The sequence below is a fragment of the Canis aureus genome, chromosome 4 (assembly GCF_053574225.1).
Source record: "Canis aureus isolate CA01 chromosome 4, VMU_Caureus_v.1.0, whole genome shotgun sequence".
NCBI lineage: Eukaryota > Metazoa > Chordata > Mammalia > Carnivora > Canidae > Canis > Canis aureus.
This window is the reverse complement of record NC_135614.1, coordinates 9636637-9653491: the sequence shown is the minus strand read 5'-3', so window position 1 is coordinate 9653491 and position 16855 is coordinate 9636637. Positions and strand designations below refer to the sequence as shown.

At 48.2% G+C, this 16855-nt stretch overlaps 1 protein-coding gene across 2 annotated transcripts in view; it reads left to right on the top strand.

Moving 5' to 3' along the window:
- TRIM67 (tripartite motif containing 67) overlaps nucleotides 1–16855 on the top strand; it is a 49486-nt gene that overhangs the window by 22656 nt on the left and 9975 nt on the right. Inside the window, exons 2-6 of one of the 2 annotated variants that reach the window (XM_077894526.1) lie at nucleotides 10468–10563; nucleotides 11644–11766; nucleotides 12915–13025; nucleotides 14382–14535; nucleotides 16244–16389. In XM_077894526.1, coding sequence (XP_077750652.1) covers nucleotides 10468–10563; nucleotides 11644–11766; nucleotides 12915–13025; nucleotides 14382–14535; nucleotides 16244–16389 — 630 coding nt within the window. Of the gene's footprint in view, nucleotides 1–10467; nucleotides 10564–11643; nucleotides 11767–12914; nucleotides 13026–14381; nucleotides 14542–16243; nucleotides 16390–16855 lie in introns of both variants that reach the window. The other variant, XM_077894525.1, reaches the window with a different exon arrangement.

Genomic DNA, 16855 nt, shown 5'->3' with positions numbered 1-16855 from the left:
CATTGGGCATGCCCTTCGCAGATAAAAGCAAGTCCTCTTGTCTGTTTGCTCTTCTAGAGTTGAGCTGCCTGCATGCCCCACCCCTACCTCCCTATTCTTGCCTCATATACCCTCCTGATGTGATAGTATGATATTGCCATCTATAAATAAAATAGATGAGGGTCTTCATCTCAGTTCCTGGCACAGAGCTCCTAAAACCCTAGAATATCCTATGGGATAAAAGCAATAAAGTTTTCTTTTATATTAATAAGGTGACTTTTGGGAAGCCCCTGGGTAACCTACAGATGGCCTTGTGCCTGGAGAGTTAGGCCCTTCTGTCCCACCCACCCACACCTCCCCACCCTACCCCTACACTTCACCTCCCCACCTCCAACCCAACCTCCAGGGAAGGGAGAGAGGCTGGAGGTTGAATCAATCTCCAGTGTCCAATGACTTAATCCATCATGCCTCTATAATGAAGCCTCCACCAAACCGCAAAAGGATGGGGTTCAGAGAGCTTCCTGGTTGGTGAACACATGGGGATTTGGGGAGAGTGGCCAGCTCAGAGAGGACATAGACATTCTATGCACTTTCCCCAAGCCTTACCAAGGCATCTCTTCCATCTAACCAATCCTGAGTTATATCTCGTTGTAATAAACTAGTAATCTAGTAAGTAAAGTGTTCTCTGAGTTCTGTGAGCTGCTCTAGCAAACTAATCAAACCCAAGGAGGGGGTCCTGGGAACTTCTGATCCACAGCCAGTCTTTCAGAAGCACAAGTAATATGTGAGCTTGAGATGGGCATCTAAAATGGGTGGTGGACAGTCTTGTAGGACTGAACTCTTGACCTATGGGATCTGATGCTATCTCTAGGTATTGAGTTGAATTGGAGGACACTCAGCTGGTGTTGCTTGGTGTGCGGGGAAAACCCACACATGGAAAATAGTGTCAGGATCATAAATAGAAACATCTTTTTGAGAGCTATGTTCTATGACTGTGTCCACATAATCCCTCCCACCCTTCAATTGCATTAGGACCCATGTTAAATGAGGTGTGGGGACAACACGCCCACTCTCTCATATACCTACCTGGTGCACTCTCTGCTCTCCTGCTTTCCCCAATAAGCCCGCCCCCAGGGTAGGACTGGACTGGGAAATAAATACTGCTCAGCATCTCCTTCTCCTGAGGGTGGGCCACAAGGCTGCGTGGCTGTGCAGGCACATCACCCAGGCTGAAGGGAACGTCACTTTGACATCTGGAAAGTTGCTATGGCCCTTGCATATTTGAAATTTTCATGGAGTGGAGAATGGAGCTCAGGTCTGACAAATAACTGAGATAGTGGCAGATAGGCAGCCTGAACAAGCAGAATGACAGGGGCAGGGATCTGTTCAAGACTAAAGCTGCAAGGACTCCTGGGTGGTTCAGCGGTTGAATGGCTGCCCTCAGGTCAGGTTGTGATCCTGGGATCTGGGATCGAGTCCCCCGTTGGGCTCCCTGCAGGGAGCCTGCTTATCCCTCTGCCTATGTCTCTGCCTCTATCTGTGTGTCTCTCATGAATAAATAAATAAAATCTTAAAAAAAAAACAAAACCCTAAAGCTGCAGCCAGAGATAAGGGACAATCCCAGCCCACCAGCCCTGCCTCCAAGGAGTGTTGGTGTAAGATCAGGTTTTCTCTTTTCCCCATGTTGGTTGAGTATCTGAAAGCAGCATGAGCTAAGCACATGGGCTTTGGGTTCAGAAAAACCTGGTTTTGAGCCCTGGCTCCACCACTTTCCAGCTGGGTGATCTGGAGCAAACTACTTCAAGTCTCTGAGCCTCAGTCCTCTCCGTTATGAAATGAGGATAATAATAGCATGTCCCTAAGAGGTTGTGAGGAATCAGCTAAATTAGGCATGTAAAGGTTTGGTGCTTAGTGAATGTTGTTCTTTATCCTTTTGTTGTTAGTGGGATGTCCCCCGTGTCAGAGAGCTGTGGCATTGTAAGAGAAGACAACTTGCAGCTGGGTTCAGGCAGCCAGAATGTGTCCTGAGGCACAAAAACTACACCCCTTTCAGTAGAACCCCTGCTTCTGGCCTCAGAGGACAGGTTTTCCATGGATGGGTCTTGTCTTGATACCTGCCCTGTGACCTCAGGAAGGAACTGGGGACTCAAGTGGAAACAGGCCTTCAGTCAGGCACCATTTCTGGTCACTATGATGTGCCAGGCACCTGGCTCAGAGCTGGGAATAGAACACTGAATACACCCAACGTGACCTCACCCCAAGAGTATGTCTGAAGTAGCAGACATTGAACATTCCAGTGATCACACTGGAAAGGATAAATTCAGTTGCCAGGTGTTGCAAGCTGCATAATGTTCCCCAAGGACACCCACATCCCAATCCCAGACCTGTGACTATGTGACCTTATATGGTAAAAAGGACTTTGCAGGTGTAAGGAGTTTGAGATAAGGAGATGGTCCTGGATGACTCATCTGTATCCAATGTCAGCATGAGGGTCCATGTAAGAGGAAGGAGGAGGCTAGAGTTAGTAGTAGGAGACCTGAGGACCACAGCAAGGGGCTGACCGATGGAGGATGGGCCAGGAACCCAGGAGAGCATGTGCCTCTACAGTGAAGAGTCAGGGAAACAGATTCTCCCTTAGATTCTCTAGAAGGACCCAGCCCTGTTGACACCTTGATTTTAGCCCTGTAAGACTCCAGAACTGTAAGAGAATACACCCAGTATTGATTCAGGCCACTACGTTTATGGTAACTTATCATAGCAGCAATAAGAAACTAATATACCCTAGGAACTCACAACCAGGGGAACTGAATAAGTCTAGAAATAAAGGAAAGGTAGATCCCCTCAGAGTATTCTCCTATTTCACATCAGCCCTGGGGTAGAGGGTCAGTAGGGAGGGTTGCTGTCTTCATAGATATAGGTTTTCAGTGTGGATAGGGCCATGCCAGCAGCCTCCATCTAGAGGTTCTGAGGTGGCAGGCTCATAGAACAGAGCACTGGATCAGCATCTAGAGCCCCATTCAAATACCATGTCTCCTTACTGGCTCAGTGGCCAGAAACACAGGAGTCAGTGAGGACAGAGCTGATCCTCTATGCCGTTTTGCCTCAGGGGGCCCTCCAAATCTGGGCCACATCCACTGGAAAGAAGCTTCCTAGGTAATCCCTGGTTGCTTAGTTCTTCCACCAAAGATACTTTCTGCTACTGGGGGGGGGGGGGGGGGCGCCCCTTAGCATGTGACCCACAGTAAACACAGAAGAGACCTGCCACCCAGCATTTCTTCCCTCACAGCAAATAGTGGTCTGATCTTTCCCTAAGTGGACTTCTGCCTAAGGATCTTGTCCCCGTAGCATCAGTCCTTCACACTCTGTGGAACAAAGTTTCTATGACCTGGCCCCTTGGGGATGGGTATTGAGTCCTGGGAGCCTACTGGGAAGGAGAGATCATATGGGATCAAGGAATCTGGGAGGTCTGGCTGCCACTACCTCACTGGAGAGAGGGGGTGTCCCCATTCCCATCTTAGCACCTGTGTGGGTCAATCCCTGCCCCTCACCCAGAACCTCCATACACCTGCCTCTCCTATGAGTTGTCCCCAGGGAGTGGAGTGCTAGGTTTTCCAATCCCCGGCTCTGTCACTATATCTATTTCAATAGTAAGGCCCACCTCTGTGTTTTCAAGCTTCAATTTAGGCTGACCACTAGGATAATTTTGTTTATTTGGTTACTGAGCTCTTAAAGCCTGTGGCTAGCAGTTTGGAGAAGACTGGAAAACAGCTGCTCTCCACCAGCTGGAGAAGGGGTAATGCTATGGGAAAGGGCTTTTTCAGCTGTTGGCAGGTCACTTAGAAAAGGGAGTGAGCAGGAGTAGGTGGAAAAATGCTTGGCCTTCAAGCAGAAGCCAGGTATGGAAGGACATTTGAAATCCTGCCTTATATGACTACATTTGGGTGGATCAGTGGTGGCAGTTAACTAGAAAGAGTTAATGCCCAGAAGTCATGAAAAGCATCTTGATCAGCAGAGCAGGGTCAGACTGCCAGTGCCCAGTACCATATGGGGCTTTGCGCCCTAGAAACAGTAGGTTCAGAGTGGCCACACGGCCTTTTTAATTATGCCCAGCATGTGGGAGAATTGAGTCTTGCATAGCTCAAGGGAACTAATCAGACAAAATCTAGAACAAAATCACTGACATGGATATTTATGCAGCACATTCTAGGTGTAAGGCATGGTTCTATTCACACAACATGCACAGGACAAGCTTGCCAGGCATCAGGGGCCTGGTATCGGCCTACAGGAAAGCTTTACACTTCTTCTGGGCCACATGTCTCAAAGGCAGTGAGCTACATCCTAGAAGCCAGACCTGTTGAGATCAAAGGGGACACTTCATTTGGGGAAGGTAGCAAAAGCTTCGGGAGGAGGTGGCATTTGGGAAGGGTCTTTACAGATCAATGGTATGTTAACAGGCAACAGCAAGCAAAACTGGAGCAAGATTTCTTATGAAGCAGAAGGCACTGCAGGAGTCAAGGTGGGGAGGACAGAAGCCCAGGGGTGGCTGAGTCCCATTTGACCTAAGAGTAGAAACCACATGGGCAGCGCTGGGAGGTGACACTAGAGAGGGCAGCAACATCCAGAGCCTTAGACATTGAGCTAGGGGCTGGACCTTGATTCAATGGGGAGGTGGAGAGTGCTGGTGAGAAAGAAATGACATGCTCAGAGCTGTGTTTGAGAGACAATGGTCAGGAGGTTACTTGGATATGCAGGGTTCAATTTTCTGGCATTACTTTTAAGTGATGATCTTCAGCGTGTAATTGGGCATAGCCCCCATCAGTGCATATGGACAGCACTGAACTCAAAGCCCCACCTCACACCCTAGTAGATGGTGACTAATGGCTCCACTGAGGGCCTTGCCTTTTCTCATTTAGTAGTGGGGTCTATAGCACTAAAAGGAAAGATTCCCCAACTCATGGAAAAAATGTTCCTCAAACTTCAGTAGATGATGTTAGATGCACACAAATAGATATTATAATAGGATGGGGTCTCGGGGAGCCTGGGTGTCTTAGTTAAGGGTCCGACCCTGGATTTCTGCTTAGGTCATGATCTCAGGTTCATGAGATCAAGCCCCACATTGGGCTCAGTGCTCAGTGTGGAGTCTGCTTGAGATTCTCTCTCCCTCTGCCCCTCCCTGACTTGCACACACATGCACACGCATACACATGCTCTCCCTCTTTCTTAATAAATAAGTAAAATCTTAAAAATAATAATAACATGGATCTTATGTCCCCACCCCCTTCAAGCCTAAGGACAATAGTTTCCTAAAACTCCTTGAGCACAGAGTTTTAGGGCTTTTACATTCAAACAAGATGGCTTCTAGCAAACTGTATGACCTTGGGCAACTTCACAAAACAAGCGTTTAATGAGTGTCTGTGGTGCGTATGGCATACTACCCCCACAGTGTGTGTCTTCTACCATTTACCATACACTCACACACTCATGCACTCCTTTACAGTCACCTTTTACTAGAAGCTCAGTTTCTCTGTGTGTGAAATGAGAGGTTGAACTGAGCCGTATCTACATCCTTGGTGTCTAACCTCCTGCATTCCTGCTGGTAACCTGATGTTAGCGAATAAAGACTGCGTTTGAAAGGAAGCAGCTTAGGAGTGACCATGACAAATAGGAGAATTATCTCTGAGGCCATTTGAACCAAAACTATGATAGATCCCAGTTAGGCAGGAGCCCAGTGGCTCAGTGGGTGAGTGTCTGCCTTCGGCTCAGGTCATGATCCCTGAGTCCTGGGATCGAGTCCCACATCAGGCTCCCCATAGGGAGCCTGCTTCTCCCTCTGCCTATGTCTCTGCCTCTCTCTGTGTCTCTCATGAATAAATAAGTAAAAATTTTTTTTTTAATTCCAGTTAGGCAATTTTTAAAAATATAGTTATTTGAGGGAGAGCAAGAAAGTGCACAAGCAGGAGGGAGGGGCAGCAGGAGAGGGAGAAGCAGACTCCCTGCTGAGCAGGGAGCCCCACTCTAGGGACTAGCTAGATAATTTAAATAAATTCATGCTTTAGTCTGTTCAGGCTGCTATAACAAAATACCATAGACCAAGTGACTTCAACAACAGATTCATTTCTTACTGTTCTGGAGGCTCTAAGTCCAAGATCCAGGGGCTGGTTGAGTCAGTTCCTATTGAAACCTCTGTTCTTTGGTACATGCACAAGAAGAGAGAGAAAGTAAGATATTTCTCCTGTCTTTCCCTCTAAGGACACCAATGCCATCATGGGAGCTCCACCCTCATGACCTAATTGCCTCCCAAAGCACGTCCAAGTACTATGACATGGGGTTAGGGCCTCAACATATGGATTCTGGGGGAACACAAACACTCAGTCCACAACAATTCATATATGACAGGCCTGGATTGAACAATTAAAGAGGATTTCGAGAATGCTTGTGTTATGTTACTAAGCATAAACATATGACATCTTGTGAGGTCTTTCCCATTTTATAGGTGGGACACTGTAGAACACAGAAATGAAGAAACCCAGCTAACTGGTGACAGAGCCAGGGTTTGAACTATAGTAGCCCAGAGTCTTCATGCCTAATGCATTATAATGCACTGTGCCACCATCCAGAATGGAAGATGAAGGCAGAGAACTGTCCTGTGTACCTAGAAGCTGCTCCTTGGAGCTGCTGGTGAAGCTGTGATGCTGGGCTAGGAAGCAGTTAGTTTGACCCAGCTTGGAAATACTTTTTTTTTTTTTTTTTTAAGATTTTATTTGTCTCTTGAGAAATGATTTCTACCTTCACCCCAAAAACGTTTTCTCCCTTTCCACTTGAACACCCAGGTCCAGTTTTCACAATGCTGTACCTCTGGGCAGTTGAGGTAACTTGTGCTCATTTCACACAAGGAGCAATCGAGGTCAAGAAAAGTACAAGTATGTGCTTGCAGGACCAGCCCCAATGCCCTCCCTCCCCAGCACTTACATGGCCATCAGGCATTCTCCCATGGAGGAACAACAGACCAGGGCATTGGAGACCTCATGCAAATGAGCACACTGCTGGGCCCTCAGATGGTTTGTGCTCTGGTATCCTCTCTAGGTGGTCATTGAGAAGAAGGAGCAGGAAAGGTCAGGCAGCAAGGCTGGTGGGCCTGCTAGCAGTGTCTACTGAGTGTCTAAAATCCCTGTTGTTAAAGATCCCCTTGGAGCCCCTTTGAGCTGAGTATTTGTCTAAGGTCACTGGTGTCCTTCAAAACTACTCTGTTCTTGGGCCCCTTGCCACACTCCTTGGTCTACTTGCCAAGTAGGAAGCAGGTGGACAGGCCCTGCGGTGGTTTGGGCTGCTGGGAGGCTGGCACTGGCTGGATAGAGTGGGGACAGAGCCATGCGGGCACCAATACCAGCTGGAGGGTGGAGGACCCTCACTGAGGCAGCCTCTCAGGGCTTCTCACTGGCAAAGGGTGCAAGCAGCAGTGATGGAGCTCCTGGGATCTGTCCTGTGTTAGCATGTACCTCCAGGCAAGCAATCACTCTGCTCTTTTTAATCAGCCAGTGAGCATTTTCTGAGTCCCTACTTTATGTCAGCACCACTGGCTAGAAATGCAAAAACAAAAGACAAAGCGCCCAGCATCAAGGATACTATAGGTTAATGGGAAATGGGCCCCTTCTTGGGGAAGGAACTGGTGCAGCCTCTGTAGGCCTCATGCTTTGGGAGAGCAGAATAGGGAAGGAAGTGCTACACTTTTTAGATACTGATAACTTCAATTTAAAATCCTTGGGTGGCGCAGCGGTTTAGCGCCTGTCTTTGGCCCAGGGCGCGATCCTGGAGACCCGGGATCGAATCCCACGTCGGGCTCCGGGTGCGTGGAGCCTGCTTCTCCCTCTGCCTGTGTCTCTGCCTCTCTCTCTCTCCCTGTGTGACTATCGTAAAAAAAAAAAAAATAAAAAATAAAATCCTTGTTTTGGGGGCGCCTGGGTGGCTCAGTCAGTTAAGAGTCCAACTCTTGATTTCAGCTCAAGTCATGATCTCAGGGTCCTGGGATTGATCCCCTCATCAGGCTCCAAGCTCAGTGGGGAGTTTGCTGGAGAGTCCCTCTCCCTCTGCCCCTCCCCCTGCTCATACTCACATGTGCTCTCTCTCTTTCTCTCAAATAAATAAATCATCAAAAAAATAAAATAAAATCCCTGTTGTTAAAGATCCCCTTGGGGCCCATGAACAATGCTGACTTCTCAGTCTCCTTTGCAGGTGCAGCTATCTGGGGATGGGTTCATTAATCCTAGGACCCACACCCCTCCAAGGATGGATGCAGAGATCTGTGCTGTCCAGAACAGTAGCCACCTCCATGTGGGGGTTGAAGCTTAAACTAAATAAAATTTAAAATGCAGCTCCTCAGTTACATTAGTTGCCCTTCAATGTTCAGTACAACGTTTGGCTGGTGGCTGCCAAAGTGGACCGAGCAGACATAGAAGCCTTCTGTCATTTCCATAAATTCCATTGGCTAGTCTTTGTGCATAGATACTTGCAGTAGAAAGTGGCACATCCTGGGGATGAATACTAAGATGAGCACTGGGTGTTGTATGTCAGTGATGAGTCACTGAATTCTACTCCAGAAACCAATATTGCACCATATGCTAACTAACTAAAATTTAAATTAAAAGAGAGAGGGGGGGGAAGGAAGGAAGGAAGGAAGGAAGGAAGGAAGGAAGGAAGGAAGGAAGGAAGGAGAGAGAGAGGGAAGGGAGGGAGGGAAGGGAGGGAGGGAGGGAGGGAGGGAGGGAGGGAGGGAGGGAGGGAGGGAGGATGGAAGAGGCACACCCTGGGCCAGCCATGGTGGGAGGAGACTAAACCCCTGGGCAGGGGTAGGGATGGGGAAGGCAGTGGAGAATCTTCTCTGAGCAGAGCCCAAACCCCAGCTTCCTTCACCTTGAGTGTTGGTGCTTCCTAGGTCTGAGGCTCCCTGCTTCTCTTTCCACATGACTCCTTGAGTCGTTTCTTGCATGCCATGGCTTCACTGACCACATTCCTGAGAAATGCTCAGCCAGGCTGCATTTGTACAGTTCAGTGGATCTCAAACTACATTAGATCCCCTCAGAGAGCTTCATAAAAGACAGGCTCCTGGGGGTGCCCAGTCTGATCAGCAGGCCTGGGGGTGGGGCCAGAGGAGTTGCATTTCAAGCAAAGTCCCAGGTGACAGGTGACCCTGATGCTACTGGTCTGGGAATATCACTTTGAGAATCCTGGGATGGTCTAAAGAATCCCATTCATTGATTCATTCATTCCACAAATATGCCTGTAAAGCTACCATGTGCCAGGCGTTCTTTCTAGATGTGAACAAACCAGCGCTCCCTGTGCTAGGGAGCTTATATTCAAGCAACTGGAAACTGTCAGATAGCGATGAACAAAGCAGGGCAAGGGAGGAGGGCTATTTTATGGGGTCATCAGGAAAGGCCTCACTAACCAGGTGATATTTGAGCAAAGACGTCAGGAAAGCAAGGGAGGGGCAGGATATGACCCTGACCTTTCTGGCTCCACCTTCAGCTTTTTAATTAGAAAAATGTGACTCATTTAATATGTTTAACAGTCAAGGTCATCAGTCTCTGTGGTAGCTAGGTTTAAAGACAAATTCAATTGTGTGTGTATGCATTTTGTTAAAAAGAAGCCTGATGGGGATCCCTGGGTGGCGCAGCGGTTTGGCGCCTGCCTTTGGCCCAGGGCGCGATCCTGGGGACCCGGGATCGAATCCCATGTCGGGCTCCCAGTGCATGGAGCCTGCTTCTCCCTCTGCCTATGTCTCTGCCTCTCTCTCTCTCTCTGTGTGACTATCATAAATAAATAAAAATTAAAAAAAAAAAAAAAAAAAAAAAAGAAGCCTGATGCTAAAGACCATAGATTCCCTCTGGGCTGGCAATTCCACCTTTGGTGGGACTGATGTCCTGTTTGGCCCTCCTCTGTCCACACCTGCAAGGTGAGAGCTCCTGAGGGTTAAGGGGGACTGCCATAGAGCCTGTATCCCACCTCTAGAGGATGCCTTAGAGTTCCCAGTCCAGATGGCTCCAGCCTATTTCTAGGCCCTGCAGGCCTCTTCCCTGTCTACCACGCCAAAAGAACCAAAAAGGGGTGGGGTGGGGTGACCTGGGGCCTGAAATGTCCATACCTAAACATTTGAGGGATAGAACTGCCATGGGAGGAGAAGGCTCTATTTGCCTTCTGGTCCTGGGTTCTGCAACTATCAGGAGCAGACCTGTCAGCCTCAACCAATTATCTGAACACTCCTTACCTCTATCCAGCTTTGGGGTCCAGGCAGGAGAGTATAGGTCAGTCAACATTTATCCACCATTGCTGGAGGAATAAGCAATTGGTTAAGGCTTGTGGGTTAATAGTGGTCTCTGCCTGCATGAGGATGGTGGGTATGTGGGATCCACCCTAGCCTCTCACACATGCCAGCCTTTCTGGTGCAGTACAAACTGCACTAATTTTCCTTTGCAATACGTGATATCTTTTTAGGCCCAACTGTCCCAGGCCTTAAATGGGGTTTCCGATAAGGCAAAAGAAGCAAAGGAGTTTCTGGTCCAGCTGAAGAACATCCTGCAGCAGATCCAGGTGAGCAGAGCTCCAGCACTAGGAGGGAAATTGTGTAGGAAACAGATGAGAAGTGGCAAAAGGAAAGGGAAAGTCCTCTGGCTAGCATTTTATTGATGATGAACATAGAAGTTTTAATGGTCCTACTGCATAGCCTCAGACGCATTGATTAAATGCATCGATATATCAATGCATCATTTACTGAATCAATGTGTTTACTGAGCACCCATGCTGTGTCACATGCTGAGCCCAACACAGATCAATAAGGCACAGTCTCTGGCCTCAGGAGCTGTCTGTAGGGGAGAGTGCACATGCATATGCTCTATGTGAATGTGCATGCATGGAGGACTGGTTCATAGAGATGATGAATCCATGAAATATTCCAGTGTCTGCATGGAGAGGAGGGACCACAGGCATTGCGTTCTTAATCTTGGATTAGGCCCACACTCATGACTGAATTTTAACTTAATCACCCTCAAAAGGCCCAATCTCCAGACATATTCTGGGGTGCTGGGGGTGAGAGCACAGCCCACAACACAAGGTTGGAATCCATGCTGACTTCAGAAGGATTCTTTAAGACCAAGAAAGATCCTACAGCAAGAGCACTGTATTTTGGGTTTACTGTCTTCCAATTATAAAAGGCAAAACTATATATTGTAGAAATTTTGGAAAGTAGAGAACAATAGACAGAGCTAAGAAAAAGTTCACCAATATCTGCCCACCTTAGGTGACTGCTTCACCATTTTGACATGTTCTCCCATGATTTAGACATACGTGTGCATGCACGTATACATGCACGTATACAGATTATTCTGTACATGACTTGTAACCTCCTCCCTCCTTTTTTTCATGTCAGTCTTTCATGAGCATTTTCCATGACATTAAAAACTGTTAATAAACAAGGTTTGAATGACTGTGGGATATTCCATTGTACAGATGTGTCAAGATTCATGGTACTCCTCCCCGATTCATGTTCACATTGTTTCCAATGTAATAATGTTACACATGATTCTAGGAAGAGCTTCTCTGAAATATTTCTTTGTGTTTAGCTCTGCCCAGGTTTCAGCCTGTCTTCTCCCTAAAGTTCTCTGCTTCCCCCAGGAAAACGGACTGGACTATGAAGCCTGCCTAGTTGCTCAGTGTGATGCACTGGTCGATGCTTTAACTCGGCAGAAAGCCAAGCTGCTCACCAAGGTCACTAAAGAGAGGGAACACAAGCTGAAGGTAGGTACCTGGGTAATGACACCCTAGTCCCCATCACACCCTCTGCACCACATGTGCAGTGGAGCACACAGTAGGCACCAGGTCAACATTAGATGAGTGAGAGAATGAATGAATGATGAATGAATAAATGAGTGGAGTGAAGAAGGGATGAGCAAGCTGCCCCTGCACCTGCTTACACTCATGTGACTTTCCCCAAAGCCACGTTCTCCTTGCAAAGCTGCAATCAGATACCCTGACTCCTGCTGTTCTCAGGCCATCTTCTCTGAGGTCTTGGTTTCTGTCTAAGGGACTCTGCCTCTCACCTTGCAGAGCAGAAGTGACCAGTGACAGAGGGGAGGCCTTGTTCTGCTCAGGTTGCCAACTCTGTCCCCTCCTTCAGGCCCTCTCTAATATCTCACACACTCAGTAATCAGCAATAATAATATGACCAGTGTCCACCAGGAGAAGAGGGTTTTCCTCACATGACACTGGGCTCCTGATTCGGGCAGGTGCTGTGAATACTCTGCATCAACGGAAGATTGTGTTATTGTCTTGGGGGTTCGACCTATTTTATAGACACTTCCCAATGAATTAGGAAATAGTACTTTTTTAAAAAAAGATTTTATTTATTTATTCACAAGAGACACAGAGAGAGAGGCAGAGACACACGCAGAGGAAAAAGAAGGCTCCCCGTGGGGAGCCTGATGCAAGACTCAATCCCAGGACCCCGAGATCACACCTTGAGCCAAAGGCAGATGCTTAACCAGGTGCCCCAGGAAATAGTACTTTCAAGGAAAGAAGGAATGAGTGTTGGGGATGGTCTGTGGCTTTCAAGTGAAGCAGCTGAACCCATTGAGTTATCCATGACCACCAACAGATGAGACATACAATAAGAAGCTGGGCACTGGTCACATGGAGACTGTGCACTTTCTCTACTACCCAGAGTTCAGGAACAGTTTGTTCTCTTGAGCATTGGGCCAGCTTGTTGGGAAGTGGGTCCATTTATTTCCCAGGAAAGAGGGCACACAGCTCAGGAGCAGAGCAGCCAGGGGAGAAGGTCAAGATGGTTGCCTCTTCCAGGGCTTTTTCCATGCTAATTTTTCAAGTCCCACTACAGTCTGGCTGCTCTTCCTCTGATAGATGGTTACTAAGGGTTCTTTTCATCACAGATGGTTTGGGATCAGATCAATCATTGTACATTGAAGCTGCGCCAATCAACAGGGCTGATGGAGTACTGCCTGGAGGTGATCAAGGAGAACGACCCCTCCGGGTTCCTACAGGTAGGCTTGCACTCAGAGGACATAGACAGGTTTGGCTTCCCATCTCCAACTCCACTGGCATTCCCCAAACTAGCTGAAGTTTTAGGACAGTCCCTTTCAGTGAACTGAGTAGATATTCTTTTGCTCAGAGATTCCAGAAGACCTAGGTTCTCATCTTGGTCTGATTCTCACTTGCTATGACCCTGGTTCTGTGTCCTTGTTAAGAGAAGAGGTCAAATGTCATGATTTCTAGGAACAAAATGTCACGCGTTTATGCTTTGACTTCAAGAGACTCCAACTCAACATTTTTCCCACAAATGGGAGAAGACAGTCTTTGCCAAACAAGCTAGAAAGACTGCAGCAGAGGAAGTAAGTAGCAGAATCCACCCGGCCCATTACCTCAATGTGCAGACCCCTGTAGGCCTGGACATATGCCATGCCTGCAGAGCCCGGGCAACCTTGCTGGGGCATCCCTCCAACAGCCAGGCTGAATCAGAGCCACGAGCATCTCTCAAGAACATGACAGTGATTCAGATGGTGGCTCAGTCCTCCATCTGTGGGGAAAATGATGAGTCCCCTTGACTAGTCCTTAAGAAGAGTCCACGGGATCATGGCTCCACAGGGACATGTGCCAGGGTCTGAATGAGCAGGACTTTCCAGCAGAGGAGAGCAGAGCTGAGTGCGTGATGGAGAGTTTGAAGCAGACCAACTTGGAGGGAATACACCATGGGGAGTGAGCTTCAAAACTCTGAGGATATAAGAAGTGCTTTCTTCAGACCCTAGGACAAACCACTAGTATGTGGTTTCCTACTTTCCACTTTGCAAAGTACTAGATCTAGCAAAAGCAATATAATGAAGAATGCTTTTGCATATTTAAAAAGAATAATTTGCTTCACAAAACGGTTTGGCCTGATATCCTTAAAACAGCAAGCTCTTCTTTACATTTATTTTTTTTAAGATTTTATTTATTTATTTGATAGAGAGGGAAAAAATAGTGAAGGAGAACACAGGGCAGAGGGAGAAGCAGGTTCCCTGCTCAGCCGGACTCGGGACTTGGGGCTCCATCCCAGGACCCTGAGATCATGACCTGAACTGAAGGCAGACGCTTAACCAACTGAGCCACCCAGGTGCCCCTCTTCTTTACATTTAAATGATTGGTCCTTTAAAATATGATTTAAATGATACAGTGCATTTTTATTTGTGCAGTCATGCTGGCAGCGATCATAAATTTTCTGCCATGGCTTGAGAGCACATGGCTAATACAGCCCCTTCCCATCCCCCAAGCCACAGAGACCAAGCCCCTACTCCTTCCCTACCACTTGCTCTATGATTTTTCCTTTGCATATTGAAACTCTAACCTCTGTGCTCCCCTTTAAGATCTCAGATGCTCTGATCAAGCGTGTCCAGGTGTCTCAGGAACAGTGGGTCAAAGGTGCCCTGGAGCCGAAAGTATCTGCGGAGTTTGACCTGACCTTGGACAGTGAGCCACTGCTGCAGGCCATCCATCAGCTGGACTTCATCCAGATGAAATGTAGGGGTGAGCCGTAGTTGGCCCAGTTCAATCTGTGCTTCTTTCTAAAGAGGAACTCACTCTGAGAGGGTGTAGGACACAGCTTTGAACAAGTCAACAAACTCCCTCACAAGACTGAGCTGATATTTTAGAAAAGGAAATAGACAGTACACAAATATATCATATAAAGTCCCATGGAGGCTTTTTGGGAAAGGGGGATATTTTGAGGTGAGGAGGAGGAGAGAGATGCAATATAGGGGAAGAATATTCTAGGTGGCTCAGGGGTGGCAAATGCAAAGGCCCCTGAAGCAGGAATCCATTTTCTGGGTTCCAAGAAGAGCAAGAATGTCAGAGGTGAGAGCAGAATGAGCAAAGTGGAGGATGCTAGAAGGCAGGGGAGAGCCATGAGAGACAGGCTAAGGGTCAGATTAAGTTGCATGACTTGCACCAGGTTACAACATTAGCAAGTGATGGCCAGAACCAAAGTCCTATTCTAAGGCTACCTCTCCAGAGGCATCAAGGGTACATTCAGGAGAGGCAATAAAGCTCTTTGATTTTTTAAAACCAAAATACCAAAGGACAGAGTGCCAAATCTACAGAATCTGAGTGCAGGAAATCCTTACCTGAAAATCATGTGGCCATTTTTACACTAAAGACAAAACCAGTGTCTTACACAATTGCATACACACTCCCACACTCAGTTTGCACCTCAGGTGAGGTTTGGAAATGCTGCCTGCACCTAGGTGTGAATGAGACGTGGTGCTGAGGGGCAGGAGGAGCCTGGCAGCGTGTGGGAAAGTACAGCAGAAGAAGGGGTAGCTCTGGAAAGTGGGGGTGCAAAAGGAGGAGGCTGCTCTGGGTGGGACTGGGTAGTGGATTCACAGAGGAAGTGGGAGAGCCAACAGCAGAGCCTAGGATGGAGAGGGGACCTCTACATGCTGGTAAACTGAGGCCTGGGGACTCGGTTATGCTCAGCCAGCCCTGAAACCAAGACTGTAAACAAGACAGGGCTGCACCCAGCTAAACCACCAGATGAAACTTGGAAGGCAGCCCTAATAATTGGAGCCAAACTGGAATCTCTAGTGTTTACCAATCTGATGTTACAAATTTCCCTTTAACAACTTTTAGTCTGGACTGGATTTGTTTCCAAAATCTCTTGAGCTTGAACAAAGCTAGAATATAAAAACTTTCTCCCGATCTCCTCACGATAGAACTTACGGTACATTTGATTCAAATCTCTAATTCCAAGGGTTGACTGCTGGATGCTCTAAGATTGCGTCTCCCTCTCAGATCTGGTTCCCTGGGCCTTTAAAGTGCCTCTAGCCAAAGGTTTAAATGTGTCTTTGAATTCTGCATGCCCCCACCCCAACAGGACCCTCCCAAGCCGTGGTGTAAGCAGCACTCTGGCCCCACAGAGAGGGTCCATACAGGCCTGAGCTCTGTTGAAATCCCTCATGGGCTTCTCATGAGTCTGAGACTCAAATCTAGGGATTCTCAGTGAGCAGGTGGGGAAGAAGACAACCCTTACTTAGGGCCCTGGACGCATCTGCCATGCCTCTCCCACCCCTTACTCCTGGGGCTAAGGTGCGCCAGCGAGAAGCTGGGAGTGACCACAGGGGGGCCCGTTCCTTCTGGGGACCAGGGGCCCTGCCATGGGGGAGGAGAGTCCCCACAGGTGTCCCATGCCTTGTAAGGGTTTCATGCACTGAACCAGTAGTTCCTGTTACAGTACCGCCCGTCCCCCTGCTGCAGCTGGAGAAGTGCTGCACCCACAACAACAGTGTCACACTGGCCTGGAGAATGCCGCCCTTCACCCACAGCCCTGTGGACGGCTACATCCTGGAGCTGGATGACGGCGATGGGGGGCAGTTCCGGGTGAGGCCCTGCTGCTTGTTTTGAGGGGTCCTAACATCAAGGCCTCTGGACTAGCCCATGGGGCTGTTCTCAGCCCCCAAAGGGCATTGGCCCAAAAACAGAGAGCCAATGGGTCTGGACCCTTGGGAGATGGGGCTTCCTTACAGAGGGCTAGGTCTGGGCAGCTCTGGAAGGCAAAGGTGGCAGCCACAGGGAAAATTTAGGACAGCTTTCCTGTGCAGACAGAGGTCTTAGGCCAAGGAAGAGCTCAGAGAATGTATCACCTGGATGGATCTATCTCCCAGTTCACCCCACGAGTGCAATCCTAGCTATTCTTCACCCCCTCCCAGATATCCCTGCTCAAGCAGGTCTCCACTCCCTCAACGCTCTATCACTCCCTGCCCTGCCCGAGTCACTGATTGTTTTACCTGGCAAGGTGCTCTGTGTGTGTGAAGATAGACACTTGGTAAATGGTTGTTGGGTTGGG